Consider the following 19,268-nt stretch of genomic DNA (forward strand, 5'->3'; position numbering starts at 1 on the left):
GAATCCGGCGCCCCAACCGGGACTAGAACCTGGTGTGCCGGCGCCGCTAGGCGGAGGATTAGCCTAGTGAGCCACGGCGCCGGCCATTTGGGGACTTAACCAGCAAATGGATGACCTTTCTGTCTCTCCCTCTCAAATAAATAAGTGAATCTTAAAAAAAAAAAAAAGTTGGTCATTAAATTATTTTTCTTATTTTTTTAAGGTTTTATTTGAGAGGTAGAGTTACAAAGAGAAGGAGAGAGAGAGAGAGAGAGAGAGAGAGGTTTTCCATCCACTGGTTCACTCCCCAGATGGCCACAACGGCCGGAGCTGTGCTGATATGAAGCCAGGAGCCAGGAGCTTCCTCAGGGTCTCCCACGCTGGTGCAGGAGCCCAAGTACTTGGGCCATCCTCCACTGCTTTCCCAGGTGCATTAGCAGGGAGCTGGGTCAGAAGTGGAGCAGCCGGGACTCGAATCAGTACCCATACAGGATGCTGGTGCTGCAGGCTGGGGCTTTAACCCACTGCACCACAGCCCTGGCCCCCATAAATAAAATCTTTTTAAAAAAATAAAGCAGGGGTGTCAGTGCCGTGGCTCACTAGGCTAATCCTCTGCCTTGCGGCGCCGGCACACCGGGTTCTAGTCCCGGTTGGGGCGCCGGATTCTGTCCCGGTTGCCCCTCTTCCAGGCCAGCTCTCTGCTGTGGCCAGGGAGTGCAGTGGAGGATGGCCCAAGTGCTTGGGCCCTGCACCCCATGGGAGACCAGGAGAAGCACCTGGCTCCTGCCATCGGATCAGCGCGGTGCGCCGGCCGCAGCGTGCCGGCCGTGGCGGCCATTGGAGGGTGAACCAACGGCAAAGGAAGACCTTTCTCTGTGTCTCTCTCTCTCACTATCCACGCTGCCTGTCAAAAAATAAATAAATAAATAAAAAATAAAGCAGGGGCAGCGGTGTGGGGTAGCAGGTGAAGCCCCCGCCTGCAGTGCCGGCATCCGAGTCCCGGCTCTCCACTTCCCATCCAGCTCCCTGCTGTGGCCTGGGAAAACAGTAGAAGGTGGCCCAAGTGCTTGGGCTGCTACAACCACATGGGAGACCCAGAAGAAGCTCCTGGCTCCTGGCTCTGGATCGGCGCAGCTCCAGCCGTTGCAGCCATCTGGGGAATGAACCAGCAGATGGAAGACCTCTCTCTCTGCCTCTCTGTAACGCTGCCTTTGAAATACAGAAATAATTTTTTTTTTTTTGACAGGCAGAGTGGACAGTGAGAGAGAGAGAGAGAGAAAAGTCTTCCTTTTTGCCGTTGGTTCACCCTCCAATGGCCGCCGCAGCTGGCGCATCGTGCTGATCTGAAGCCAGGAGCCAGGTGCTTCTCCTGGTCTCCCATGGGGTGCAGGGCCCAAGCACCTGGGCCATCCTCCACTGCCCTCCCGGGCCACAGCAGAGAGCTGGCCTGGAAGAGGGGCAACCGGGACAGAATCCGGCGCCCCGACCAGGACTAGAACCCGGTGTGCCGGCACCACAAGGCGGAGGATTAGCCTAGTGAGCCGCGGCGCCGGCCAAGAAATCAACTTCTATAAACAGAAATTAAAACCATTTTCCGTAAGAAAGAGAGTTTGCCCATATAGTGACACCCAGCTTGCTTCAGAAAGTTCCGGATCATGAACTTACAGACGCAAGTGACTGGCCAACACCTGTTCTAAAGCGAGCCTGGGGAGCGGGCGTTTGCGGCTTGTACCCCAAACTGGAAAGCCCGGGTGTGGCCGAGACTCCAGCCCCCTGGGGAGGCAGCAGGCAATGCCCCGAGTCCCGGGGTCCCTGCCACCCCCCCGGGAGGCCTGGATGGAGTTCCCGGCTCCTAGCCCAGCTCTGGCTGTTGCAGTCATTTGCAAAGTGAGTGGGCAAAGATCCCGCTCTCTGTTGTTCTGCCTTTCACATAAATGAGTTAAACAAAAACAAAACAAAACCGTTACTAGGAAGTAAAATCCACACTGCAAGGTTTTGGCTGTGAGGTTATTTGACTTGATGTCATCACCTTGGACGGACACCAAGAGTCGAAGGAGATGAACGGAAGGGAGTCGGCGATGAACCGAGCACATCCAGGCTGCAGAGTCTTAGTGGAAAAGAAACTGAAAGTGCAAACATGTACTGTGCAGTGAGACAGGAAGAAGCATGTTCTTATTGAACTGATCTTGTTAAATATCTGATTATTAATTCCTATTGCACTTACTGGTCTCCTTTCACAAAGTCTTTTTTTATTAAAGATTTTTATTTATTTATTTGAAAGAGTTACACATAGAGAGCAGAGGCAGAGAGAGAGAGAGAGAGAGAGGTGTCTTCTGTCAGCTGGTTCACTCCCCAGTTGGCCGCAATGGCTGGAGCTGCGCCGATCCAGAGCCAGGAGCCAGGAGCTTCCTCCAGATCTCCCACGTGGGTGCAGGAGTCCAAGCACTTGGGCCATCTTCCACTGCTCTCCCAGGCCATAGCAGAGAGCTGGATGGGAAGTGGAGCAGCCAGGTCCCGAACCGGCGTCCCTATGCGATGCTGGCACTTCAGGCCAGGGCGTTAACCCGCTGCGCCCCTTTCACAAAGTCTTACTCTTATGCATCTTAATACAAAACAGTATAGCCTGCAAAACGTAAATCCCCAATAAAGAACTTTAAAAGGAGCTCAGAAAATGTATTTATTTTTCAAAGACGTATTTGCTTATTCGAAAGGCAGAGAGAGAATCCTCTGTGCGCTGGTTCACTCCCCGCAGCCAGGGCTGGGCCAGGCCACGGCCAGGGGCCAGGAGCTCCGTCCAGGTCTCCGACGTGGGCAGCAGGGGCCACCGTCGCCACTTCCCAGGCTCATTAGCAGGGAGCAGCCTGCGGCAGGTGCTGGTAGCTTTGCTCTCTGCGCCAGAACACCACCCCAGAAAAAAAAAATTAAAAACCATTTTTCCCCATCTGATTATGAGGTTTTGTTCAAATAATAGCATGTGTGTATATATATATGTATAAAATTGTAAGTACACGCCCACTTTTAATTTCTCTGTCGTAGTAACGACTTCGCCTTGTGACGGGTCTCCGGTATATGCGATTGGCATCAGCACCCCCAAGCCCCAGTCTTCCCGGGACCTCCGAGACCCTGCCCTTTTGGCCCCGCCCCCGAACTAACCACGCCTCCACACCACGCCCCGCCCCCGAGAGCGCCGGCCCTTCGCTGATTGGCCGCGCAGAGCCCAGGCTCCGCCCCTCCTGGGACACCCGCGGCGTGGTGGTCGGGGAAAAGGGCTCGCTTCTTCCGGTCGGGGTTGTCATGGCGGCGCCCAGCCCGCCTGAGTCTTTTCCGGTCTAAGTCCGGCGTGGCAGCGCGGGCAGCCTTTCAGCCCTTTTCCGTCATGGTGGCGCCGTGCCTCTCTTTCCGGCCCCGGCCCGTCATGGCGGCGCCCTGGGCAGCTACTTCCGGACTCAGCCTGCTGTGTCGCCCCGGCTCTCCGTATTCCCGGCTGGCATGGCGGCGCTCTGGGTGCCCCCGGAAGTAAAACCTCGGACGTGAGGCGGTGCCTCCGCCCGGAAGCGAGCGCGGCGCTGGGAAAGATGGCGGCGGCGGCGGCGGCGGCGGCGGCGGCGGTGGGCAACGCGGTGCCCTGCGGGGCCCGGGCCGGCGGGCAGCCCAAGCCCGGGCCGCAGCCGCGCACGCCCCTGGCCGCCGGGCCGGCGCTCATAGCCAGCGGCGACGAGCTGGTCGCCGCCGTGTGGCCGTACCGGCGGCTGGCTCCGCTGCGGCGGCTCACGGTGCTGCCGTTCGCGGGGCTGCTCTACCCGGCCTGGGTGGGCGCCGCAGCCTCGGGCTGCTGGGGTTGGGGCAGCAACTGGACGCAGGTCCCCGAGGCCGCGCTGCTCGTGCTCGCCACCATCTGCCTGACGCACGCGCTCACCGTCCTTTCGGGACACTGGTCCGTGCACGCGCACTGCGCGCTCACCTGCACCCCGGTAAGTGCGCGCGCACGAGCCGGACCCCCGGCAGCGTGGGGCGTCCCCGCGGGTCGCAGCGGCACCCTCCCTGCCAGGCCTGGGTCCCCGGCGGTGCCCTCTTACCTCCCGCTGCAGCCTGGAGCCGGACCCTGCAGCCGACTTGGCTGTGCGACCCCGGCGCGGTTTACTTCCTTCTCTGAAATGCCTTCCTGGTTTGGTTTCACCGGGGTTACGTTGCCGTGTGATGAGACTTGGTAGCGTTGTTGTCTTGCAAAACAGCCCTCCCTCCGGTCTCCGTCTCCCCCACCCCGGTACTCAGCTGGTGAGGTTAGAGACCTGTGCACCTGCGGGACTCGGCCCGAGGACCACATCCCGCCGCCCAGTGCTCAGCAGCCTTTCGGCGCTGCGAAGCTCACGGGCGTCAAACGCTGCGAGGAGCAGCAGGTGCTCCCGGGCCTGCGTCCCAGCGGCTTGGCGCGGGCGAGGGGCGCTCCGCCCATCTGCACCCTGAGGGTGCGTGGGATCCCGGGTCCCGAGTTCTGAATGAGAGCGCGCGGCCCCAGGAGGCGGCGGCCGGGTACCGCCCTGTGTCAGCAGGTGCCGGCCGGCGACCATGCTGCCCGCCTCTCTGGGCCTGCCTCGGCTGGCTCTGGTAGGTTTGGAGCCGAGGGTAGGGGGTCCCTTGCGACCTGCTTGCGTGGAGGTGGAGGGGGGTGGGCCGTAGCCCACTGTGGCTGTGGCTCAAGCCATCGCTTTCTTCCCCGAGTGACTTTCTCCCCTCCGGTGGGACTTTGGTCAGTGTCATGAAAGCCCCCAGCTAGGAACAGGATGCAGGAGAGGGGTTGAGGGACCGTGGCTCTAGCTAGCTGAGCCCTGGGGCTGCTCACTTCCTTCCTGGGAGGGTGAGCCGGGAGGAGCTGAGCAGCCGGCAGCGCCCCGTCTGCCCTCTGGGTTCCCCTGGGCCTGGTCTGTAACGGGAGAGCCCTAACAGGGCCAGTGGGGGAAGTAGCCCAGTGACACTGGCAGGGCGCCTGCCGTGGTACTTGGACTCCACGCCTTATCAGGGGCTCTGGTTACACACTCCGGGGCTTTGGCAAGTTCATGGCAGGCCAGGCATCTGGCGCCAGGGCGTGCGATGCTCCTTGGGACACCCACATCCTGCTTTGGAGGGCCTGGGTTCCTGCTCCCTGCTGACAGGGGCCGGTGGGCTGAAGTGGTTGAGTCCCTGCGGCCTGTGTGGTGTCTGCGGTGAGGGAGCCCCACAAGGAGTTCTGGGCTCCTGACATAGCCCAGGCTGCTGCGGGCATTTGGGGGGTGAGCCAGTGGATGAGAGATCTCCCCGTCTCTGCCTTCCAAATAAAATAAATAATCTTTTTAAAAATTAAAATTATTTAAAAAGTTTGCAGAAAAATGTGTTACCAAAATACTATGCATGGGGGGTGTGTGTGTGTCTGTTTTGTGTTTTTTGGTGGATACATGTGTTTATTTATTTTTAAATATTTATTTATTTATTTGAAAGGCAGAGTTATAGAGAGGCAGAGAGAGAGAAAGGTCTTCCATCCACTGGTTCACTCCCCAAATGGCTGCAACAGCCGGAGCTGGGCCAGGCCAAAGCCAGGAGCCTGGAGCTCCATCCGGGTCTCCCACGTGGGTGCAGGGGCCCAAGCACTGGGGCCATCCTCTGCTGCTTTCCCAGGTGCATTAGCAGAGAGCTGGACTGGAAATGGAGTAGCCGGGACTTGAACCCGCGCCCATATGGAATCCCGGTACTGCAGGCAGCGGCTTTACCCGCTACGCCACAGCACTGGCCCCTATGCGTGGTTTTTAAAAAATGTTTTCACACCAAAATAAACTTTAGCCTTTGGTCCATTCCCCCAGCAAGTCTTAGAAGCACTTCTGTATCTTGTCGCTCTGTGCCTGCCTGATGGCCCACGAGCTCCCCGAGGGGTGGCGTTTGCCTCTGGGGTCCCGGCTGCAGCCCCTGACCCAGGCAGCAGGGGGTCAAGTGCAGCTCCCGGAACTGAGGGAGGCGCCGGGACGCACGAGGCAGAACCCACTTCCTCTGTGGCCTTAGCAGCTGATGCTAACAGGAGCTGCGTGCTGGCGCCACCGGGGAACTTCCGGTGAACCGTGCCCCCTCCCCCAAGGTGACATTTGAGCCAGGGAGACGGACACGCCCAGGTGCTGGCTGAGGGCCAGACAGACCTTGAGCCCTAAGGAGGCAGCGAGGGGTGCCTGCGCAGTGCGCGTGTCCAGACCTCACATCTGGTTCCAGCTGCCTGCTGAGGTGCACCCTGGGAAGCGGCAGGTGAGGGCCCCAGTGCTTGGGCCCCCGCACCCACGTGGGAGACCCGGATGGAGCTCCGGGCTCCTGGCTTTGGGCTGGCCCAGCCCCGGCTGTTGTGGGGAGCACACCAGTGGGATAGAGATCTGTGTCTGTCTTCTCTCTCTGCCTTTCAAATAAATGAAAACGAGAGCGAGAGAGGTCAGCGAGAACACAGTTGGCTGGAGCAGCGGCAGAGCGGGGGCAGGAGGCCGGGTGGGCGGGGTCTCGGGCGTGGCCGCGGGGGTGGAGGGTGTGCCGGTGCTCCCTGCCATCCATCCCACTTGCGTTCCCATCGCCTTCAGCGGGGCCCTGGGTGCTGACCGTGGCCCCCAGCCCTGATTCAGAGCCAGAGGCGCAGCCAGGGAGTGTCCTTTGTCCCAGGGGCCGCCCGGGAAGTGGCCGGGCCAGCACGCGGCCACAGAGCTGCTGTGCCCAAAGCCTCCCCCGGGGGGCGCTGGAGGCCTCACCCGCTGCACTCTGCGCCCGCAGGAGTACGACCCCCGCAAGGCGACCTTCGTGAAGGTGGTGCCGACCCCCAACAACGGCTCCACGGAGCTCGTGGCCCTGCACCGCGACGAGGTAGGGACGCCCCCCCCCCCCAGCCGCGGGGGCCTCCCACCCACCCCTGCCCCCCGTCCCCCGCCATGACCTCCCCTTCTCCCACAGGGCGAAGACGGCCTTGAGGTGCTGTCCTTCGAGTTCCAGAAGATCAAGTACTCGTACGACGCCCTGGAGAAGAAGCGGTTCGTGCCCGTGGCCTTCCCCGTGGCCCGCGCCTTCTCCTTCTACCAGGGCCACAGGGGCTTCCAGGAGGACGCCGAGATCCGCGCGGCTGAGAAGAAATTCGGGAGCAACAAGTGAGCCCCGGGCCCCCGCACGCCTGGTCGGGGGGGTCCGCCCTGCCCCGCGAGCAGCGTGCGGAAAAGCGGGATTCAGTTTACTCAGCTGCCCACGAAAAGGGGTCTGAGATCCACGCGTAGGTTTTGTTTCTCCCCGACTCTGCCTTGCGTGAACCCTGGGAAACCCCTTGCCTCTCAGCACCTGGGGGCGGCAGCCTGGATGTTGTGATCCAGAAAGTTCTCTCTCTCACACTGCGTAGAGCAGCCGGTGTCGCCCGAGCCATGCCTGAAGAGGGGCAGGGCTGGGATTTGGAGCCCGTGAGGTGGCCGCGGGGACAGCGTGCGTGGCCTGGAGCCACCGCACTCCTCGGGGAGCCTCCTGGCTTAGTCGCTGTTCCCAGAGACCACAGGTACAAGAGCTGCAACCCTCGGCCCACACAGAGGTGTGAGGTGCCTGTGCCCGTCGCCCCTGCCGGTCAGCAGCCCGGGTGGACGCTGCTTCTCCCGCCGCCCAGATGCCCGGGTCCTCGTTTCCCACCGGGCCTGCCTGGGCGGCACCTGCTGGAAGCTTTGCCGGGGTCTGCCCGGGCTCTGGACACACACCGGAGGCCGGCGGCGCGCCGGGGGCGGGTGTTGGATGTGGCCTTTGATCTCTTGCAGGGCCGAGATGGTGGTGCCTGACTTCTCGGAGCTTTTCAAGGAGAGAGCCACGGCCCCTTTCTTTGTGTTCCAGGTACAGCAGTGGCCCCGGCCCCCACCCCACTGGGACGCGCGGGCGCCTTCCGGGGCCGGGTGGGCGGGGGCCGACGGCTGCTGTCCCGCAGGTGTTCTGCGTGGGGCTCTGGTGCCTGGACGAGTACTGGTACTACAGCGTCTTCACGCTGTCCATGCTGGTGGCCTTCGAGGCCTCCCTGGTGCAGCAGCAGATGCGGAACATGTCCGAGATCCGCAAGATGGGCAACAAGCCCCATGTGATCCAGGTGCGGGGGGCGCCGGCGCGGGCACGGGGGCGGGCGCGGGCATGGCCTTGCCTGGGCTCCTGCCGACACACACGTTCTTCCCAGGTCTACCGAAGCCGCAAGTGGAGGCCCATCGCCAGCGACGAGATTGTTCCTGGGGACATCGTGTCCATTGGTGAGGCCCAGTCCCCGGCGGTGCCGTGCAGTCCATGCCTGGGCCGCAGGGCCTCAGGCTGAGCCCCTCGCCCCTGCCCTGCAGGCCGCTCCCCGCAGGAGAACCTGGTGCCGTGTGACGTGCTGCTGCTGCGAGGCCGCTGCATTGTGGACGAGGCCATGCTCACGGGGGAGTCGGTGCCGCAGATGAAGGTGTGGGGCCGGCGGGCACGGCCCTGGGTGGTTGAGGGGCTGGGGCGTCTGGGGTGCACCCGCGTGCCCTGAGGGGTCTGGGGGAGGCGAGCGCTGCCGAGTGCAGGTGTGGAGGCGCCGGGCGGGAAGCCCCAGCCCCCTGGAGGCCTGGGCTGAGAGGCAGGCAGGGTGGGGTGGCTGCCCGGCTTCACCGTGCCTCTCCCCAGGAGCCCATCGAGGACCTCAGCCCCGACCGCGTGCTGGACCTGCAGGCCGACTCCCGGCTCCACGTCATCTTCGGCGGCACCAAAGTGGTGCAGCACATCCCCCCGCAGAAGGCCTCCACGGGCCTGAAGCGTAGGTGCCTCAGCGCCGGGTGCCCTGGCCCCGCACCTCCCCACGTCCGTCCGCCCACCCACCCGCCCGCCGGCCGGCAAGTCGGGCGAGAGGCCTGAGTGACGGGCCTCTGCTTGTCTCCTCAGCGGTCGACAACGGGTGCGTGGCCTACGTCCTGCGGACCGGATTCAACACGTCCCAGGTGCGTGGTGGGCGTGCACGCTCGGGCCCCCAGACCCCAGGACAGCCACGGCCCAGGTTCCTCCCGGCGGCCGGCGTGCGGCCCTTGGCTTCCTTGCCCCGCGCCCGCAGGTCTCTGGGCCGGCCCTGTGGTTCCCGGACGGCCCGGCTGCGCGGGCTGCAGGGCTGTGTCACGGCTCCGCCCCCCCCCCCCAGGGCAAGCTGCTGCGCACCATCCTCTTCGGGGTGAAGCGCGTGACCGCCAACAACCTGGAGACCTTCATCTTCATCCTCTTCCTCCTCGTCTTCGCCATCGCCGCAGCCGCCTACGTGTGGATCGAAGGTGAGCGGAGGCCCCCCACCCCCCCCCCCGCGCCCCGCGCCCTGCGCCCGTGCCCGGCTCAAGGCCCCGCCTCCCCAGGCACCAAGGACCCCAGCCGGAGCCGCTACAAGCTCTTCCTGGAGTGCACGCTGATCCTCACCTCGGTCGTGCCCCCCGAGCTGCCCATCGAGCTGTCCCTGGCCGTCAACACCTCCCTCATCGCCCTGGCCAAGCTCTGTGAGTGCTGCGGTGGGCGGCGCCGGCGGGCGGGGCCCCGCTGGCCTCTGACCCGCCCCTCCCCCCAGACATGTACTGCACGGAGCCCTTCCGGATCCCCTTCGCCGGGAAGGTGGAGGTGTGCTGCTTCGACAAGACCGGCACTCTGACCAGCGACAGCCTCGTGGTGCGCGGAGTGGCCGGGCTGAGGTGACCGGCGGGGCCCGGGCCATGGCGGGGCACCCGGCGCGGGGCTGTCCGAGCCCTGCCTCCAGCGTCCGTTCCCTGGGACTGCCCAGCGGGGCCTTGGATGAGGGGTGGGGCGGTGTGGGGGCTCAGCCTGATCCCAGAGCCACCCACCCCCGCCTTCCCCATTGCCACGCCGGCTGTGAGACCCCAGGAACAGGGCGTGACCTCGGGGGGCTTCTGTGGGGCCAGTGAGGGTCTCGTGAAGATCTAGATGCAGCCCCCACCCCCACCCCTATGCCTGCTGCCATGCTTCTCCACCTTGTGGCCCCACCCCCACCCCACACCTGCAGCCACGCTCCCTCCACCTTGTGGCCCCCACCCCCACCCCCATGCCTGCAGCCACGCTCCCTCCACCTTGTGGCCCCCACCCCCACCCCCATGCCTGCAGCCACGCTCCCTCCACCTTGTGGCCCCACCCCCACGCCTGCTCCCACGCTTCCTCCACCTTGTGGCCCCACCCCCACGCCTGCTGCCACGCTCCCTCCACCGTGCGGCCCGCCTGTGCTTGCAGAGACGGGAAGGAGGTGACACCCGTGTCCAGCATCCCTGTGGAGACGCACCGGGCCCTGGCCTCCTGCCACTCCCTCATGCAGCTGGACGACGGCACCCTTGTGGGTGACCCTCTCGAGAAGGCCATGCTGACGGCTGTGGACTGGACGTTGACCAAAGGTGAGGGGCTGGAGCCTCAGGCCCGGTGTGGGTGGGCTGCTGGCTTTCCTGGGCCTGCGACTCTCGGGACCCCACACGAGAAGACACAGGGCCACATCCTCGGGCGTCCCCGCTGGGTCCTGTCTGAGGCTGTGGGGCCAGGGTCCTCCGAGCCCGGGTCTCCCAGCTCAGATTCCCCTCAGGCAGGCTCTGGGGCAGGGGTGGGGCTGGGGAGGGGAGGGGAGGGGCTTGGCCGCGGCGCGGGGGCAACCCCCCTCAGGACTGTGCTTATTTGTTTCCAGATGAGAAAGTATTCCCCCGAAGTATTAAAACTCAGGGGCTGAAAATTCACCAGCGCTTTCATTTTGCCAGTGCCCTAAAGCGAATGTCCGTGCTCGCCTCCTACGAGAAGCTGGGCTCCACCGACCTCTGCTACATCGCGGCCGTGAAGGGCGCCCCCGAAACCCTGCACCCCATGGTGAGCGGCCTGACCGGGCTGGGAGGGAGGCGGGGGGCGCGGGCAGCCGGTGACGGCCCCTCCGTCGTTCCCTGCAGTTCGCCCAGTGCCCGGCCGACTACCACCACATCCACACCGAGATCTCCCGGGAAGGAGCCCGCGTCCTGGCGCTGGGGTACAAGGAGCTCGGGCACCTCACCCACCAGCAGGTGCGGCGGGCCCCACCCCCACACAACAAGCGCCTGCCCCCGGGGCCCCCGTCCCCGCAGCACCACCCTGAGGGGTCCCGGTTTCTTCCTCCCCTCCCGCTTGCATTTTTCTTTTTTCTTTTTTTTTTTTTTTGAAGATTTATTTGTTAATGTGAAAGGCAGAGTTATAGAGTGGCAGGGGCAATGAGAGAGAGAGAGGTCCTCCATCCATTGGTTCACTCCCCAGATGGCTGCAACCGCCATAGCTGGGCCTGTCTGAAGCCAGGAGCTTCTTCCAGGTCTCCCACATGGGTGCAGGGGCCCAAGGACTTGGGCCATCCTCCACTGCTTTCCCAGGCCACAGCAGAGAGCTGGATTGGAAGTGGAGCAGCCGGGACTCGAACTGGCACCCACATGGGATGTTGGCACTGCAGGTGGTGGCTTCACCTGCTACGCCACAGCGCCGCCCCGAGAGCGCATCTCCCTCAGGAGGTGTCTCGGCGTCCCTGGTCCTTGGTCCTGGCCTGGCTGAGCACCTGGACCCACAGGGTCCTGTGGCACCCTCAGCACCCTCAGCCCGTGGCCACCTGTATCTGCCCCTCCCCCTACTCCCACCTCAGCCACGAGGTCCTTCCAGAACTTACCATCTGGCCATGGTACACGCTCGGAGTCCGAGGCCGGGTCGAGGCTCCCGTTCCCTGCCTGGTTCCCTGGCCCCTGCTCCCTGGCGGCCAGGCTCCCTCCTTCACGGTGGCTGTCTCTAAGCCACCATCTGGCTTCCCGCTGAAGGGTCAGCCACTCGGGGCAGGGGTTTGCCCAGTCCTGGCCTCTCACGGAGGAGGGCCCCACGTCTCTTAGGCCGACCCCGAGCAAAGGGCTCTGTGACACGCCCGTGTCCACAGCCAGGAGCCCCGCGCTGCCCTCCCCGGCTTGTCAACCTGGCCCCCAGGAGGGACAGCCGCTGAGGGCCCCATCCGTGTGTCCTCAGGCCCGGGAGGTCAAGCGGGAGGCCCTGGAGTGCAGCCTCAAGTTCGTGGGCTTCATCGTGGTCTCCTGCCCGCTCAAGTCTGACTCCAAGGCCGTGATCCGCGAGATCCAGAATGCGTCCCACCGGGTACGGGGCGGGGCCTGGGCCCGCTCACGCGCGGGTGGCAGCAGAGGCCGATGCCGGCTTGGCAGAGGGGAGGCTAGATTTGGGCTCAGGGTGACGGCAGCCGGGGCCTGCCATGGCGCTCAGCGTCCTGGGAGCCGGGTGGTTCTCCCTGCTCCCTCAGGCTGCCCAGATCAGTGGGTGGGGCCAGCGCTGTGTCCTGGAGGCCTTTGTCCGCCTGTCTGTCTCTGGTGGTTTGGTTTTCTACATTCGGATTTGGCCTGCTTTTAGGGGGCGGAGGAGAGTGTGCACACACCCCCCACCCCACCGCACCCCCCATGGCAGCTACCAAGCCGGGAGGGTCCATAGCGGAGCTGGCTCAGAATCTGGATTACAAATAGGAACATCCCTGACTTGTGTGTAAACGCTCGGCCGTCGCCTGTGGAAACCCACTGGGGTCTCCCCAGAGGGCTGAGACCGCCCCCCGCCCCGGCCTTCCTCGGGAGGAGACTGGTGGGGTGACCGCGTCTCCTGCCGGGCCCGCCCCGCTGAGCCTCCCCTCCGCCGTCTGCCCCCAGGTGGTCATGATCACAGGGGACAACCCGCTGACTGCGTGCCACGTGGCCCAGGAGCTGCACTTCATAGAGAAGGCGCACACGCTCATCCTGCACCCGCCCTCCGAGAAAGGTCAGCCCCGCCCGGGCAGCCCCCACCAGCAGCAGGGCCGGGCGCTCACCGGTGTGACCGAAGGAGGTGACGCGGTCAGGCCAGTTTGGGGTCCCTGCGTGCTCCCTGCAGGAGCCCTCTGACCGTGCTTGCTCGGCCCAGCAGCCAAGGACGCACAGTGTGCCCGGGGCTCGTGTGGTCAGACCCCTGGCCAAGGGCTCGGTGTGTCACACCTGTACCTCCCCCCGGAGGAGGACGCCGACTCCCGAGCCAGCTGTGGCACACTGGGAAACGGGCTTGGAGCGGATGGACCTGCCTGGGTCACTCGGTATCACCAGGGCTCGGGACCTGGACCCAGAGCTCCTGGCCCCTCCCGAGTGACCACGTGGAGCCGTATGGAGCAAGGGCTTCCCAGGGCCACAGGGTGGTGGATGCGGCCTAGCCGGGGTGGCTTCTAGAACCTTCCGGGAATTCTGTCACCATCTTGCATTTGTGCTGTTGGTCCCAGTTCTCCCTGTAACTCCAGCCCCAGGTGCTGGACTCTTTGAGGGGCAGGGGGTGTGGCGGGAACGATCGGACCCCTGGCTGACCAGAGCTGCTGGCAGGAAGCAGCTAGGCTGAGGCCCAGTGAGAGTCTCCTCCCCTGCCTGGGAGAGAGGTCAGGCCCCCAGCTGGGGCCAGCTGGTGAGAACTGGGAGTAGTCAGGGGGCCCAGCCTCAGGAGGGCAGCCGGCAGGTGCTCCGCGCGGCTGCGACCCCGTGTTGGGGACCTTAGGTGTGGCAGAGCTGGCCGCTGGCTTCCAGGCTGGCCCACTGTGCTCTCAGGCCCTGGTTCTGTTTCCCATCTCTGCCCCTGGGCTTCTGTGCACGCGGTGTGCAACGCCCAGGCCAGGGCTCGGTGCAGGGAGGCTGTGAAGACCGCGGGCGCGGGCAGGGGCCCAGGCCTGAGTGGACAAGGGTCAGTCTGCTCTGGTGACTGTAGGGGACATGCCTGAGAGGAGCCACTTAGGAGGGCAGGACGCTTACTCCGCCCGCAGCTGGGGGTGCACAGCCCCCTCTGGTGGCCTCGTTAGTGTGGTGTCTGGCGGAGACTGGCGGGCAGAGTGTGTGGGGAGAGGTGGTGTGGCTGGCCAGGGAGCAGAGGCGCAGGGACGTGCTCCCGGTCTGCCCACCGCACCGATTCTGTCGGGGGCTGCAGTGTGGCCCGGCTCAGACTCCAGGACCAACCAGACGGTTAGCAGAATGTCGCCGGGGCCGAGTCTGATCCTGGACACCCACCCCGCAGGCCGGCCGTGTGAGTGGCGCTCCATCGATGGCAGCATCGTGCTGCCGCTGGGCCCGGGCTCCCCGAAGGCGCTGACCATGGAGCACGCGCTCTGCCTCACCGGGGATGGGCTGGCGCACCTGCAGGCCACCGCCCCCCAGCTGCTGCTCCGCCTCATCCCCCACGTGCAGGTGTTCGCCCGCGTGGCTCCCAAGCAAAAGGTAGAGGCGGGGCCTGGGGGAGGGGCCCTGGGGTGGGCGCGCAGCCCCCTCTCAGCCCCTGCCCACCACGCAGGAGTTTGTCATCACCAGCCTGAAGGAGCTGGGCTATGTGACCCTCATGTGCGGGGATGGCACCAACGACGTGGGCGCCCTGAAGCACGCGGACGTTGGTGAGCCGGCGGGTGGGGGCGAGGCAGACCCTGCCCTTCCCCGGGGTCACTGACTGCTGGGCGGGGCTGCGGCTCGTGCTCTCTGCGCCCCTGGCGTAACGCAGGAGCCGCCAGCTGCCCTGGGCACGCGCCTTGGCGCCAGGCACTGTGGGCGCTGGGTCTGCCGTGCAGTTGGTTGCTTTGTTTTCTTAAGTCGTTTGTAGAAAAGGAAACGGACAATGGGAGGGCAGGCGAGGGGGCGGCTTCTGAGACTTCTCACCCCTAGGTGTGGCGCTCCTGGCCAACGCCCCCGAGCGGGTGGTGGAGCGGCGACGGCGGCCCCGGGACAGCCCGATCCTGAGCAGTGGCGGCGGCAGGGCCACCTCCAGGATGGCCAAGCAGAGGTCGGGGCTCCCGCCCCCCGAGGAGCAGCTGGCCTCCCAGAAGGTGGGTCCTGGGGGGCAGCCGCCGCCGGCACCCCGTCCTGGCTGGCGCTGACTCCTGCCGCCCGCCCGCAGGACCGCCTGAGCCAGGTGCTGCGTGACCTGGAGGACGAGAGCACGCCCATCGTGAAGCTGGGGGACGCCAGCATCGCCGCGCCCTTCACCTCGAAGCTCTCGTCCATCCAGTGCAGTGAGTCCCCGCGCCACCCCGCGCCCCTGCCCGCCCGCCCCTGCCTGGCCGCCCGCCCACTCCCGTCCCCCCCGCCCCCGCAGTCTGCCACGTGATCAAGCAGGGCCGCTGCACGCTGGTGACCACGCTGCAGATGTTCAAGATCCTGGCGCTCAACGCCCTCATCCTGGCCTACAGCCAGAGCGTGCTCTACCTGGAGGGCGTCAAGTTCAGCGACTTCCAGGCCACGCTGCAGGGGCTGCTGCTGGCCGGCTGCTTCCTCTTCATCTCCCGATCCAAGGTGAGCGAGGGCGAGGGGCCACCGGGGCTGCCGTTGCGCTCGCTGCCCCGTGGCCCCACGCGTCCTCCCCTCCTGGGAGCGCTCGTCCTCGGTGCAGACGGGGATCCGGGACCCGAGGGGTGGCCTGCCTGGGAGGGGCACGGGAGGCCAGGGAGCACTAGGGCCAGCGCTGCCCACAGGCAAGCCCAGGTGTGCGTTGCCGTGGCAACAGCGGGTGCTCCCGGGCTGCGCAGGGCAGCCTCCTGGGCCCACGGAGAGGGTGTGGGTGCTAATGTTCAGGCTGACGCGGGAGGAAGAGGGCGCAGGCGGCCAGGGACTGGGCCCAGGGGCCCCAGACAGGTGCGGGCTGCAGCAGAGGTCTCAGGTGCTGGAGGTTGGGCCCCAGGGAGGGCTTTGGGGTCGTCCTGGGGTAGCAGGAAGGAGCTGGTGTGGGCCAGGCAGGGCGGGGTCTGCTGTATGATTTGAGGCGGTCGTGGCTGCGGGGAGAGTGTAGTCGGGATCCCAGGCCGGAGCAGGAGGGGACGGCGGGATCCCAGGCCGGAGCAGGAGGGGACGGCGGGGTCCCAGGCCGGAGCAGGAGGGACGGCGGGATCCCAGGCCGGAGCAGGAGGGGACGGCGGGATCCCAGGCCGGAGCAGGAGGGGACGGCGGGGCTGCAAGCGGCCTCCCAGGCGGCTGGGCTGTCCCTGGCTGCTGGGCGGGCGCCGTGACCCCACCCCCACGCCTGTGCCCCGCAGCCCCTCAAGACCCTGTCCCGAGAGCGGCCCCTGCCCAACATCTTCAACCTGTACACGATCCTGACGGTGATGTTCCAGTTCTTGGTGCACTTCCTCAGCCTCGTGTACCTGTACAGAGAGGCCCAGGCCCGGAGCCCGGAGAAGTGAGTGCCGGCCCCAGGAGGGGCGGCCCCGTGGCCGTGGGAGCCTCCGGATCCTTTGCAGTGGCGGGGCAGGTGTGGGCGCGTGCGCAGGGCAAGGGCTCACCTCCCCTTCCCCCTCCCCCGTGTGCAGGCAGGAGCAGTTCGTGGACCTGTACAAGGAGTTCGAGCCGAGCCTGGTGAACAGCACCGTGTACATCATGGCCATGGCCATGCAGATGGCCACCTTTGCCATCAACTACAAGGTAAGGCCCGCCCCGCCCTGCCCCAGCCCAGCCCGGCCCGCCCCGCCGCACTCACAGATCCACCCTGGCCCTGGGTTCCACAGGGCCCGCCCTTCATGGAGAGCCTGCCCGAGAACAAGCCGCTGGTGTGGAGCCTGGCCCTGTCGCTGCTGGCCATCATCGGCCTGCTCCTCGGCTCCTCGCCGGACTTCAACAGCCAGTTCGGCCTTGTGGACATCCCTGTGGAGGTGAGTGGGCCCGTGGGGGCGACCCCGAGGCCCAGCCGCAGGTCCCGCGCTCACCAGCCCTCTCTGCCCCCGCAGTTCAAGCTGGTCATCGCCAAGGTCCTGCTCCTGGACTTCTGCCTGGCACTGCTGGCCGACCGCGTCCTGCAGTGCCTGCTGGGGACCCCGAAGCTGAAAGTGCCTTCCTGAGCCGGGGGTCGCAGCACCCACTGCCCAGCCTGGCCCCCCCCCCCGGGAGGGAACACTGCCCCCCACACCCCACGGCGAGGCTGCCTGCCCGGCCTCACCCTCGGAAGACTGAGCCGGATGCCCACGGCCGGATGCCGGCCTGGCTGCTGGAGCCTGCCCCGGGCCGGCACCTTTGGTAAATAAAGCAGCACCCAAGGTTTTAGGAAGCCTCCGTGTGTCTGTGCCACCCCCACCAGGGGACCGCTGGGGGTCAGGTGCTCGCCGAGGACAGGCCGTGGGACACTGCCGACCGCAACTCCATCTGGCCCATGCGGCCTCGGCGTGTCAGGCCTCTGTGCAGCGCACACCCCCACCCCACGGCCCGGCACTGGGAGGACCCCAGCGTCTGGTGCTTCTCCCCCTTCCGTCCGAGCCCCCGTCCCCGAGGTACCTGACGCGAGAACGCTCATGCGCTGGGCGCGTGTCTCGGGGTCGGTCTGTGCGGCTTTCCCGTGTGTCCGAGTGCCGCACTGGGCAGATCATAAAGGAGACGGTCTGGGGGCGGGCATCGGGCACAGCGAAGACCTTGCTTGGGATGCGTGCGCCCCACAAGTGCCTGGGTTGGGTCCCAGCTCTGTACCAAATTCCAGCTTCCTGGGAGGGAGTTCAAGTGCCTGGGTCTCTGCCGTGCCCGGGGAGACCGGGATGGGTCCCGGCTCTGGGCCTTGGCCTGGCTCAGCCACAGTTGGCAGGCGTTTGAGGAGTGAACCAGCAGATGGGAGAGCTCGCTCTCCTCCCCCTTTTGAATAAAGTGATAAGAGCTAGCTCAGCTCGCGGTTCCGGAGGACGAGGGTCGGGAAGCCATTGCTTCCAGGGTGCTGAAGCCACACGGGGTCTCCCCCGACTCCAAGCCTGGGGCACAGCCACGGAAGCCCCCTTAATCCCGGTCACCTCCCAGAGGCCTCAGGGCTCCGGGTATTAAGCTGTGACCCGAGTTTTAGGGGATAGACACCCCGACCACAACCTCGACCTAGGCCGACGCCGTCTCCCAGCGCAGGCAGCAGGCATGGCCCTAGTTCTGGAAGCTTCCTCTCCAAGCAGTCCACAGGCTGGGGCCTTGGGCGCAGTGCTTGGGACGCCCCAGGCTGCTGACGCCAGCCCGCTTCTGCCAGTGCAGGCCCAGGGGCTGGGTCCCTGCCAGCCACACGGGAGACCCAGGGGGAGTTCCTGGCTCCAGCGTTGTTGGAATTTGGGGAGAGTGCTCGCTCTCTGCCTCTCAGAGAATTTGGAAATTTTATCTGAAGAGGGCTGGGCTGCTCAGCCTGGAGGGCCGGCTGTGAAGATTTCTAAAGCCGCATGAACCTCACGAAGCGCTAACAGCGTTATGAGTGCACTTTAAAGCCTTTACCAGGTGCTTGTTAAAGATTTACTTACCCAGGCCGGCGCCGCGGCTCACTTGGCTAATCTGCCTGTGGCGCCGGCACCCCGGGTTCTAGTCCCGGTTGCCCCTCTTCCAGTCCAGCTCTCTGCTGTGGCCCCGGAAGGCAGTGGAGGATGGCCCAAGTGCTTGGGCCCTGCACCCACATGGGAGACCAGGAGGAAGCACCTGGCTCCTGGCTTCAGATTGGCGCAGCGTGCCAGCCGTGGCGGCCATTTGGTGGATGAACCAACGGAAGGAAGACCTTTCTCTCTGTCTCTTTCACTGTCTAACTCTGCCTGTCAAATAAAATAAATAAATAAATAAATAAAAAGGATTTACCCGAAAAGCAAAGTGACATAGTGAGGAAGAGACAAGGAAATCTTGCACCTGCTGGCTTATTTGTCAAATGGCCACAGAAACCGGGAGCTAGGGACACCCATGCAGGTCTCCTGTGTGGGTGGCGGGGCCCAAGCACTTGGGCCATCTACCTTCCTGGGCACAGCAAGGGAGCTGCATTGGAAGCCGAGCAGCCTGGACTGGAACTGGGGCTCGGATATGGGATGCCGGGGTTGTGAGTGGCCGCTGTGAGGTGCATTTTATGACAAGATGGCTTGGAGCAGCCCCTAGACCTGAGCTGCTGGAAATACCTCTTTCTGTCCATCCCCTGCCTGCTCCCTCCATGCTGACCCATGCCAAGTGGAAGCATGGGAAGGGGCCCACACGGGCGGCGGGTCCTGCGGGGTTGGACGGGCTTAAGGGAAGAGAAGTGGGGCCAGAGCCCATGAGGCAGAGACTGCAGCCTTGGCGTGCAATGCAGGGGAGGAGCCGGCTACCTGAGGCGGGTGGTTCCCGGGGGGCCCAGGGCAGGCAGGCAGTCGCTATGCCCGCTCCGTGCCTGCGAACCAGGCATGCAGAGCCTGTGCAGCTTTGAGGGTCACCGCAGGTCCCCCCATGCCAGTGGTCCCCCTCTCAGGTCCCAGCGCGCGGGGGATGTTTCAACCAGAGTCAGGCAGAACAATCAGACCTCCCATCAGA

At 65.1% G+C, this 19,268-nt stretch overlaps 1 protein-coding gene and 1 long non-coding RNA gene across 3 annotated transcripts; one reads left to right on the top strand and one right to left on the bottom strand.

The window, feature by feature from the left end:
• Positions 1-2,223: 2,223 nt before the first annotated feature.
• LOC138845701 (uncharacterized) lies at positions 2,224-4,792 on the bottom strand. Of its 2 annotated transcripts, none has more exons than XR_016222792.1 (2): positions 4,056-4,750; positions 2,224-2,602 (listed from the first exon to the last, which is right to left on the bottom strand). It is a non-coding gene; the product is annotated as an uncharacterized LOC138845701 (long non-coding RNA). The 2 variants fall into 2 exon arrangements; XR_011382897.2 differs by lacking the exon at positions 2,224-2,602 and adding an exon at positions 2,642-2,868 and having other exon boundaries at positions 4,056-4,792.
• ATP13A1 (ATPase 13A1) lies at positions 3,531-17,036 on the top strand. Its single transcript, XM_070059082.2, has 26 exons — positions 3,531-3,950; positions 6,748-6,837; positions 6,925-7,115; positions 7,758-7,830; positions 7,922-8,077; positions 8,162-8,231; positions 8,316-8,422; positions 8,629-8,758; positions 8,884-8,939; positions 9,134-9,260; positions 9,339-9,476; positions 9,545-9,665; positions 10,216-10,373; positions 10,655-10,830; positions 10,908-11,018; positions 11,986-12,111; positions 12,666-12,774; positions 14,038-14,237; positions 14,311-14,407; positions 14,673-14,833; positions 14,905-15,019; positions 15,103-15,299; positions 16,037-16,179; positions 16,310-16,421; positions 16,505-16,648; positions 16,724-17,036. The coding sequence occupies exons 1-26, from the start codon at positions 3,555-3,557 to the stop codon at positions 16,832-16,834; spliced, it is 3,615 nt and encodes a 1,204-aa protein (XP_069915183.2). The 5' UTR covers positions 3,531-3,554; the 3' UTR covers positions 16,835-17,036.
• The last annotated feature ends 2,232 nt before the right edge of the window (positions 17,037-19,268 follow it).

The sequence above is a fragment of the Oryctolagus cuniculus genome, chromosome 16 (assembly GCF_051225735.1).
Source record: "Oryctolagus cuniculus isolate XC-2025 breed Fujian yellow rabbit chromosome 16, ASM5122573v1, whole genome shotgun sequence".
NCBI classification, from domain to species: Eukaryota; Metazoa; Chordata; class Mammalia; order Lagomorpha; family Leporidae; genus Oryctolagus; species Oryctolagus cuniculus.

Bases quoted from the DNA above. Each gene is read 5' to 3' on its own strand.
- ATP13A1 (XM_070059082.2), top strand. From the start codon at position 3,555: ATGGCGGCGGCGGCGGCGGCGGCGGCGGCGGCGGTGGGCAACGCGGTG. The intron at 3,951-6,747 runs GTAAGTGCGCGC...CTGCGCCCGCAG, and splicing joins GCGCGCTCACCTGCACCCCG to GAGTACGACCCCCGCAAGGC. The intron at 16,649-16,723 runs GTGAGTGGGCCC...CTGCCCCCGCAG, and splicing joins TTGTGGACATCCCTGTGGAG to TTCAAGCTGGTCATCGCCAA.